General features: G+C 39.8%; 1 protein-coding gene across 2 annotated transcripts in view; it reads left to right on the forward strand.

The window, feature by feature from the left end:
* NEDD9 (neural precursor cell expressed, developmentally down-regulated 9) overlaps positions 1–11,059 on the forward strand; it is a 48,585-nt gene that overhangs the window by 19,818 nt on the left and 17,708 nt on the right. For both annotated transcript variants that reach the window (XM_045006550.1, XM_045006549.1), the window contains exon 2: positions 3,698–4,144. In XM_045006550.1, the coding sequence (XP_044862485.1) occupies positions 3,704–4,144 (441 nt within the window). In that variant the 5' untranslated portion in view covers positions 3,698–3,703. The remainder of the gene's footprint in view (positions 1–3,697; positions 4,145–11,059) is intronic.

Consider the following 11,059-nt stretch of genomic DNA (forward strand, 5'->3'; position numbering starts at 1 on the left):
AGGCCCCCCCCCTTAATTATTCGTGTGTGTGTGTGTGTGTGTGTTTTGGGGGTGGATGGGAAATAGTCCAGTTTAGGGTCCCTAATGGGCTAACACATGCACTGAATCAGACTAGATGAAATAAGGCTCCTCAAACAGCTACATTCAAACATGGACTCCAAATTGTTCCTAAATTCTAAGGGAGTGTCATCTGCGCCTTCAGATTTAAATGGCGTCACTAATCCGTGTTGGTTGATTGCATCCGGCACCATCCATGTGCAGACAGTACAAGATTTAGCCTGGGAAGTTTAGCAATTTCAAAATCCCTTCCTGCACATACAAATAAAATGTGTTTCATACAGGATTTGTGGGTTGGTATTTTCAGTCGTGCCTTGTTTACTCTGTGTTTCTGAAGAGATTTCAGAGAAGAAATGACTATGAGACAGGCAGGAAGTATTATACTGACAAATGGCACAGCCCTGTAGTCTGCTGTGTGGGGGTGGTGATGATGATGTGCAGGGCTGAGTAACTGATGCCTGGGGCAGCAAAGGTAACATTTGGACACCATCATAACTATAAATAACCAGCTTTCATCTTCTGGCGCGTGGGGAAGGGCTGTGATTTTCAAAAGTTATTGCCTACTCGCTTGTGTGAGTGGCTTAATTTTTTCTACAGCCAAATACGCTAATGAATGTAGCACCTGGGGGGTGTCTTATTTCCCTCCAGGAAACTAAAGAACTTCCCACTGAGTGAGAATCAGGACCTGGAAGGTTTGCTCGGTCTCTGGGAGGGGAGTGGCACAGGGGAAATATCTGCACTGGCAATTGAGCAGTCAATGCAGTTACTACTTACTGAGTCCACCTACTTACAGGCAGGCACTAGATGAATGTCAAAAACTCCTGATGGTCATTCACCGTTGGCTGAAAATATTTCCCTGCAAGTCAATACGTGCTGCATTGTTCCCTGGCACTGATGGTGCTGCTGAGGGCCATTTTCAAAATGCTAATCTCTGCAAGCATTTGAGGACATTGGTATGAAATAACTGACAACAAATTAGGATAACTGACTTGCTGGTGCCTCAGTTAACACCAACGGTGAGGGCCAGAAAGTATTTGCAATGAAGCAGTACTTGAGACAGACCAAGAAAACATTAACATATTTCTAACTGGATGGGGAGCAGGTCATAGGGAAAAGATAATAAGCAACTAGAAAGATTTTCACATGGGAATTTTTATCTGCTCTAAAACTAGCACAGCTCAAGGCTTTGTCCGATATATTGTTCCATAGAAACTATCAGGATCTCTCAAATCTTTAATGTTTGATTTTTTGGATTAGCCAGTCATTTATTCTTGATTTACTCTGGAAATTTTGGTGGACCTTCTGCAGTCTTCCTCCTCTCTTCCCCATCTTTGAACCACTCCACCTTCAAAGGCCCCATTAAACAGCCACGGCTAGCCTAAAAGGACTGAGACTTGATATCTAATCACTACAATGAAAGGCACATTCGAAGTACATGTAGATAGATAATAGATTAATCTGATTAAATAGACTGCATAGGAGTCCTTCCCTTCTGAGCTTCTTAGGGCCCAACTCAACAGAAAAATCTTTATAGTCACGGGATTGTGATCTAACAGGGCAGATGGGACAACTCTAACCATGCTACAGGATAATCTTACAGCTCTGTAAAGACAGGGACCAAATTCCTCCCTGATGTAACTCCACTGAAATCTCTCAGCATCAAAGGCTCATTATATGAACGGACTTACCCCAGGGAGGAATTTGGCACTAGCGCTGTAGCTTTAACTTTCAGTATAGTTTTAAACTGGTTGTTCTGTCCACCCAGGTAAGACGGACCCTTATTTCATGTTGACCTCCATGATAATGCTGACGAAAGAGAAATTAAGCCAACGGTTCCCAAACTTTTGAAAGCTGAGCTCACATTCAGAAAAATGAAACCAAATCACATGCACCCACTTCAGGCCTGCCATGTGTTAGAGGCCTATCCATCTTCATGTATACGTCTTCTGCACCCCCCAGTTAGTCCTTCATATGCTATGGGGAGCACTGAGCTAAGCAAAGCCAAGTAAGGTTGGATATTCTCTAAGAAGCATGGAGGAAGGAGGGAGATCAGTGAGAAAAGAGGACAAGTGAGGATAAAAAATATTGCTTTGAAATGTCTGAGGGGAAGGATAAAAATACTGTACACCAAATCAAATCATAATTAAAAAGTCTGTCAGCATCCTTTTAAATGAGACAAGGTAAATCCATGAGCCAGTTGAAGGAAGCCGCATCCCTTCTTTCAATAAATTAGCACTGTTTCATTTATGTGCACCGCATCCAAATATTTTAACTACAGCACTTCAAATACAGTACCCCTTATATTTTTCCCAAGTGCTTACAATTAGTTTATAACTGTCTCTGCCGACTGCCTTCACTGCAAAGCAGGCAGGCATGGAGTAGTACTTGCCAGCGCACTTGGAAACATCAGCGGAGCCAAGAAATGAAATGCTGAGGGCCTTTGTGAGGGTTCCAGGAATGTCAGTATACACTGCCTGCCTACTTTCCATTGAATACCTCATTGGCTGACTACTCAGTACTGAATGTGCCAGACAGACAGACATGCATACAGAAAGAGAGACCAAGAGGGAAAGCGTGTTTGGTCTGTGAAAGGCGACAGCATATTTTTAGATATGTATGGATAAGTTTGTGTAATAAAGTTATATAACTAGATGGAAGGGCTTTGGGATAAAGACAGCAGAGTATGGTTTTGTACGACACTTTAGTGCAATGTCTCCATAACCTCAACTGGGGCCTCTGGACACTTTGGAAATAGAAATGTTTAATAATAATGATGAGACAGCATTCTTTCAATAGACATATTCATTGAACGCAGAGAGAAACAAAGATATACTTTAAGAGCCCTGCCCTGCAGTTCTTGGGCATTATCATCAATGGACATTTTATCTCTCTAAGACTGAAAGTGTTATACAGCATTCCATGGCAAAGGAGATTATGGAAAGAATGAGGAAAGGGAGATTTGGATAAGAACAACTACCAGTGAGTGGTGGTTTATAACAAAATTCTCATGCCTGAAAGTGTAAAGAGTAACCACCCTGATCATTCAGACAAATTTAGGCCCTCAGATTATATTCTCCCAGTTGATCTTCTAAATTATATCACTTAGAGTCCTAGTCACCTGCAAGGATTTTTTCTAACTGTAATTTAGTTAATCAGAACACCTCTGTGAGGCAGGCAAGTATTGTTGTTACCCTTATTATACAAATTGGGGACCTAAGGCAGAGGAGTGACATGACTTGCTCATAATAATAGGAGGAATAGGTGTCGGAGCTGAGAGTAAAACTCAGGAATGCCTGGATTCCTCTGTGTTCAGGCCAACAGCATACATGAAAAGCCTTTTTGTTATTGGTATACTCTGATAGTCTCTACCTGGCTGTTATTGATGCTGAGCGATTTCCCAGCAATGCTATCCGTAATCTAAACTTGGCATTTTTCCTGGTTTTTTTGGAGGGAGAAATTCCATGTTGTGTCTTTTTCATATTATTTAACTTCTTTTTTAAAATCAATTCTTATTCCTCACAGGAAGCTAGATGCATCCAGAACTGAATGTGCTTTAAGCTCTGAATGGTTGCTGTTGAAATTCTAATTGATGTTCAATTTTTCTCTTCTCTTCCCCCCCCCCCCACTCATTTCTCTATAGAATCTTATGGCAAGAGCCTTGTATGATAATGTCCCAGAGTGCGCAGAGGAGCTGGCCTTCCGCAAAGGAGACATTTTGACAGTGATAGAACAGAACACTGAAGGGCTGGAAGGATGGTGGCTCTGCTCTTTACATGGCCGACAAGGCATTGTTCCAGGCAACCGGGTGAAACTTTTGATAGGCCCAGTACAGGATAGTCCGTCTAACCAGGACACATCCAATTCAAGATCAATGCATCATGCCTATAACCAGCAGAAAGTCTACCAAATGCCAAGCTCACAGGCTTCAACTTGGGACCCAGTATACCAGGTGCCACCTTCCCATCTGAATCAGGGCATCTATCAGGTACCTACTGGCCATGGTCTACAGGAGCAAGATGTTTACCAAGTCCCACCATCTGTGCAGAGAAGCTTGGGTGGTACTGATGGTTCACCTTTCAACAGCAAGGTGGGTGCCTTGACCTTCAGTTCTTTGTGTCAAAGCAGGTTATGTGCACTATGCAGCAGTAGGGTAATAAATAAAAAGACTGAGCCTGAGGGCTTAAGAATATATGAGTAAGAATGATGTGCTGGGTTTACACTCACTTTGCTTCTTAATGGCTGCTATTTATCCCTGCAAATCCCCCTCTTTCCTGCTTGAACACATCCTGCACAGGGAGAAGAAGAAAGGTCAGGTGCATAATGGGCACCAGACTTCAAAGGGAGACTATTTTGGGCCTGCTCCTAGAGGAGTGGCTGGTGACAGATGTGGTAACATCGTCCCATCCCCAAGGCACATCCGCTCCATAACACTCCACCCACTGCCTCTGTTAGCACATAAGAGCTTAGAACTCATAAGGCAGTGTGGTGTATTGCTCATTAGCCAAGCCATATTTACTTTGTGTAATTAAATCAAATGCCCAGTTTTTATGATGCACTGTCTTGATGGAGAGGTCTCAATGGGATGTGACATTTTAAAAAAAATTAAGTGGTGACAGTATGTCCCTACCTGGAAGAATAGGAAGCCAGATAATGGTGATAAGAAGGGATACTTTAATATAAAACCTAAAGTAAATATAAAACTTGGCAATTGTCTTCAGTGTACGTGCCTATTGCATGATACAGGGCACCTGCCCAAGGGGGGAGGAGGAACAGTGTTGTAAAACCCATTCTGTTTCAAATGATGTAGAACAGCTGACTGGCACAGCCATCGGTAAATAAATGCATATTAACCTGGAGCAGACAGAAGAGGGAGGGAGACTTGAGCAGGAAGCAAGGGACCAGAAGGTGCCATAGTTTAAACTTTCATCTTGAAGTTTATACTGGCAAGAAGGTCAGACTCAGACTTTTCCCTTTTGGGCCTTTGGAAAACTTCTGAGACTTCTGACTTATTATATTTTTGTTTTCATTGGTAATGAGTAGATTTTCAAAAAAGGGAACAAAGAGTTGTGAAATCATTTCAACTCATGCTCTAGAGAGGTTTGTTTGGACTTTCAACGTTATTCTTTTTTGGAAGAAAAGCATCATTTTGTGTGTGAGGATCTGCAGGTGGATGAAATTGCCATCTGAAAACTACTGGCTTGCTTCACAGGTGGAGAGATGATTTTTACTGGAACAGTTAGACTGGTTTTATTAGTGGAAATCTCACCTCATTTCTTCTTCCCCCATCCCTGAGACTAGATAGTAACCAACATCATTCAGCAACCTCTGCCTGAAGCTGTATAATGAAGCACCTTCAAAAGCAGTTGAAGGAGGCCTGGATAAATTGCTTCATTGGAGAACATAATTGATGAGCAACTAACCTTAGTCTGAAAAACAGTTAGACCAACCAAGGCCACACTGTGCTATCATTCCATGTGCAAAGCTACTCACTGAAATCAAAAGGGCATTCTGTACAAATATCTGGTTGCAGCATGAGTGTGTAAAATCCTGGGTCTGTTCAACCGTTAAATGCAAACTTCTTATCAGGATGCAAACTCAGAGGCACTAAAACACCTGTCTCCTCTAAAATTCCTGCCTAAACTTAGATTTTAGAAAGCCTGGGTATGCATTTTTCTGGCTGAGTCATTTTCTGAGGAAAAGAAAGACCATTTGTTTAGACTGACTTATAACATGATTAATTTAGTCCCTTGTAAGTTATGAAAGACCATCTGTACTGCATGAAGATACATTGCTATACCGCCCACTATTCATAGACTATAGTATGTTTTATAAAGCATTTGATCTCCAGCAATAGACGCTACCAGCCTGCTTAGCACTGGCTGGAAAGGAACAATTCCCCTGTCAGTTCAGCCCTGCCCTCCCCTCCTGAATCACATCTACTGGTTTATTGCTACTGAAGGTCCACACAGGAAGCTAGTGTGGGGCTATGTGTGCTCCAGTTACTCAGGAAAGGATTATTCTAATCCTGACACGATAGAGGTTTGAACCAACAGCCCTGATTCCTCACCCATCACACATTAACGACAGACTCAGTGGATGACAAACTCAATATCGGTGACCTCCCTTGATTAGCTGCGGACAGTGAGCATTACACATTTCCAGTTCCTGAAGTTTCCTCTGGCTGTAAATGAGCAAGACATGTTCTAGACCAAAATAATTATGCTGAAATGAAAGGGAGCTGTAAGTCTGCTGGATATGAAAGGTTCTGAGATGGATCGGGGACTGAAGGGGGAAGGAGATGGAATAAAACAAAACATGTGTCTTTCCTAATAATCTCTATATTGTTTTGCAATTTATTTATGCTACTGTTGCACTAAGAGAAAAGCACAGTAGCAACAAGGTTCCAGAGTCTTTGTAAAGGAAAAGCCTAATTAAAAGGGAACTTTTTTCTGCTCTTGACTCCTTTGGCTGAATAATGAAGCAATCTCTCACCCCAAATCCGTACTCTCCAGGGATCAGTAAAACAGTCTTTAAGTATTAAAGAGAGCTTGAACACTTGATCCCAGAGCTCCTTGCTCTGACTTCTAAAATGATGAATATCTTTTCTCAGATTTGCAACACGTGCCCCTCCTGTCCTAAGCAAACTGCTGTGCATGCTTTTGTTAACAGAAACTCTGCTTGTCAGTGTGGGTCTTGGCAATGCTACTGAATTGAAAGATATTCACCTCTCAAAGAACTATGTTATTATGCACTTTACATATATGTAAACCTTCTAACCACCCAAAATAATAGCTTGAAACAACTATATTCAAGGGGGCCTTCTAAGCAGCAGCATTTACACTTATACCCTTTTTGTACACAATCACCTATTTTTCTCTGTCCAAAAATGGTGTTTGGCCTCCACACAAAATTTTACACAAACAACTTGGAAGCTCTTATCAGGCAAGAATAGTCTATCCTTAAGTAATAGAAAATCATCAGCAGAAATGATGTAAACAGATAAGCCTTGCTTAGGTAACATGTCCTGCTGGCAGGAATTGCAAATCAAATAAAAAAGAAGTCCTAAGGCAGGAAATTGTGGTGATATAACAATTTTGGAATGTCAAGTTGTATCAGCTTCTCTCATAAAATGAAAATACCACCTTTTAAAAATGACCTTAAATTGCCTAAGATAATGAGGGATGGCTTAGAATCTCTCTCATTGAGGATTTCTGGCTGAGTGGTGGTTTATAACAAAATTATCATGCTCGTAAGTATAAAGAGTATCCAAGGAATAAGAATAAAAAGCCTTCTCTTACAAGTTTCCCTCTATTCCTGCTCTCCCTTCATGCTCTCAAAAAGATAGGAGAGTCTTGCTGTTAAGGGACAGTAGTCTGGCAGTCAGGAAACCTGGATTCTATCCCCTGCCAGAGACTTCTGTGTAATCTTGGGCAACTTCTCGGTATCTCAGCTACCTCATCTGTAAAATATGCAGGGGTGAATTGAAGCTACATTCATTGTTTGAAAATTCCTTTGATATCATCTGGAATGTGTTGTAGAAGTATATGTTATATGTACAGTAGGTATAGTCATCCCCAGGTTAGTAACAGCTCTGAGCACTAAAACAACGGTTTAAAAAAACTCTCACTTATTTTCATTGATTTATGACAGTGCCCACTGTCTTGGAAGACAGGCCAGTCAGAGAATTTCTAATGAAATGTTTTCCCATTGGAAAATGGAGTTTCATCAAAATCAAAAGTTTTTCCACAGGAAATGAGAGATGTCAGCAGAATTTTCTGTCAAAAAATTCAACAGAAGACAAAATATGGGACTATAGTAGCTCAGTCACAGGGAGCCTGCAATGCATCCTAGGAGACGTCGTCCAGCCAGGGAGCAGGACCTATAGGAGAGAATGGTGCCATGAGGGACCCAGAACTACAACTCCCATGAGGCACTGCAGTGACACAAGCAGATGTAAACCCATCCCAAAACAAAACATTTCAGCATTTTCTAGTTGAAATTTTTCAGAATTTTGATATATCAACATTTCTACAGTGGACTAAGCTAAAACAGAAGAAGGCACTTTTGTTCCAGAATAAGAATGTACACCCAGGGGCTAATTCCAAAACAACTATTTTGAAATAATTATTCCAGAATAGCTATTTTGGTAAATTTCCAAGAGCAGACAAGCCCATAGTGGAACAGAACCACCAGCTACCCCACTCTGGCACGTTCCTTGCCTTTTCCAAACCTTCTTTGCCTTCAGTGGGTTTTTTAGGTACACAAGAAATGCAGGAACTTGAATTTGCTGCTAGTTGTTTCTACTTTCTCATAGAATCATTTCCTCAGCAGCAGCAGCACCACCCTGACAGCTTTGGCCCAGACTTCAGCAGTGCAAGCCAGTTCACCAGTTCAGCCACGTTCTGACGTTTTTCCTCCCAATTAAACAACTACTGTCTTATTTGGGAGGAAACAAACAGCAGTTGACATTTGTTCCAGAAATATTCTCCCTCCCCATTATTTTTTGGTTGCTTATTTGTTTCACATTCTATAAAGAGTCACACTTTGAGCATGGTAAAAAAACAGCATTGATTATGCCAGAATATTTTAATATCTAAAGGGGGAAAAAAGTACTAAGTTTTGCAATCAAACAACAAATATTTCTATTCAGACAACATAAAAATATATCCTCTTCCAAAAATACCACAGTTTCCTGTGATGTGATTCATTTAAATGACTCAAAACAACAAAATTAGTCTCTGTTTCTTTCACGTTGCAAATTCTACTTTGGGGATTTGTAACCTTCCTAACAAAATGTTGCTTTAGTGTTAAACATACAGCAAAACTTCAGAGTACAGCATGAATTGAAACATTAGCCTCAACAGTCAGTGCTCTGTTTCATATAATGTGCTGAAAGGATGATTCCTTCCAATTTAATGGAAACTGTTTATATATATTTAAAACAAGGAAAGCATGCAATCTTTCACTATGTTTGAGTGTTTTACTATAACTTCCCATGAGTAACAGAACAGTAATTTACAGATATAAAGCATGTGAAATTATCAACAGTTAATCTAGCCTCCCTGGTGTTTTAGTAAACCACTGAGTGAAGAAACCCTCACCCACAAGCTGAAATAAGATGTAGTTAGGAGTTAGTCACTGATCTGACTTGTAAAGACACATTGTGAGGCAAAGCCCACATTTTACTCAACCGTTGCTGTGTGAGTAAATAAATGAGCTCAACATTACTCACAACCTCTCACTAGGCATAGGATTCTTCTCAATCAGTTCTATTTGGAAAAAACAGGGCATATTTTTTCTCCTGGTTACATAAAAAGAACCAACAATCTGAGCCACACTGGTGGACTCTGCATGAGCACCAGAATCTGCCCACCGAATCAGGTCATTAGTTTCAAAAAGAAAGTTTTGTTACATTTATAAAAAGTTAATGAAATATTTGGTTTCAAGGATTTAAACATTCCCCTGAAGGAAACCCAGCAGTGGAAACAGCAGTGGTCTAGTCATGAGAACCAGAAAGAGGAGTTGACTATTAACTGAAAGTGAATCTAATCAAAAGGAACACGTCTAATTTCTAAAGGGGTTTGCGGGGAGAGGGAAACTTTACAGGAATAGTTTTCCATTAGAAAATTCAGTTCTGTTGAAATCTAAACATTTTGATTTCAACAAAATTTCATTTTGGAGAAAAAAGGGGGAAGTTCCAATAATGTCAGAAAATCTTGTTTCAATATTTGTGGAATGAAACATTTTGAGTTTTCCTTTCAAAATGACAATGTTTATTATGTATTAGAATATAAAATGTAAAAAAAGTCAAATAGATCTAAACTAATGGGGGGGGTTAATTTTCTTGTGGAGAATTTCAAAATTTTCAGGTTTTGTTCCTAATGAGAATGAAAACAAATTTTAAAAAATTGAAATCCCCTGTGAAAGGCAGTTTCCAGTTCTTCAGACAGCTCTATTTATTTCACAGTCCAAACTGGGAAAAATAGGGAGTAGCATAAGGAAATCAGTATGATATATTTTAAGATTCATTTTTATTAATGCACTAATCCTTTAGATTTAAAAACTTGTAAAATTTTGAATTATATAATGGGAAAATTCAAAATGAAAACTCATTCCAGAAATGTCAAAATAGGATGTTTTGACACTGGTGGAATTTCTTCCACAACAAAATTTTGGCTAACGTGATTCAATTTCACAAACCATTTTGATTTCAACAGAACCACATATTCCAACAAAATTTCTAGTAATATAATTATCAACAGTAAAAATGTTTTGCATTCAACAAATTTTGTCTCTATATTCTCTTGTTTTGTCTTTTATTAGACAATTTAGTCTTCCCATATTAGAAAAGTCCTATCTTAAATATTTGTAATGGGCCAGTCACCATAATATTGAGGTACTGAGTTTTGTCCATCATTAGCTAAAAACTTTAGCTCCAAACAGAATTTAAGCCACAGGCTGCTAGAGGGACTATTTGTTCTTTAGCACAAAAGTATATTTTCCCAGTGACTGATGAGCCCAAAACATTATGAATGAGATTTATCCACCGGACCCTTCCACCCATGCACAAATCATTCACTTTAAGTACTCGAGAGTGCATGACCTCTCATGTCACAAATGTTGTGCTGCATCAGACCCTTAGTGGTTGTGGGAGTACACTGACATATAGAAATCATGAGGTCACTCAGTCTGAAATGATTAATTTTCAGAGGGAGGGGATAAAACCTGTGTAAAAAGTGTTGGATGAGTTTCCTCTTTTGAGAATTTCCCCCCCCCCCTCTTAAATACTAGTTATTTAGTGCAATCTGGTGCATTTACCCCCTCCCATCCAAAATAATAATAAAATAAAAAAACAGCAAATTTATCTTCAGAAGTATTGTTCTGACCCTCTATCAGTATCTACAGAAAGGAATGAACTCTATTTGGAGTACTGTGTCCAGTTTTGGGCCCCACACTACAAGAAGGATGTGGATAAATTGGAGAGAGTCCAGCGGAGGGCAAC

The sequence above is a fragment of the Mauremys mutica genome, chromosome 2, assembly GCF_020497125.1.
Source record: "Mauremys mutica isolate MM-2020 ecotype Southern chromosome 2, ASM2049712v1, whole genome shotgun sequence".
In the NCBI taxonomy this organism is placed as follows: Eukaryota; Metazoa; Chordata; order Testudines; family Geoemydidae; genus Mauremys; species Mauremys mutica.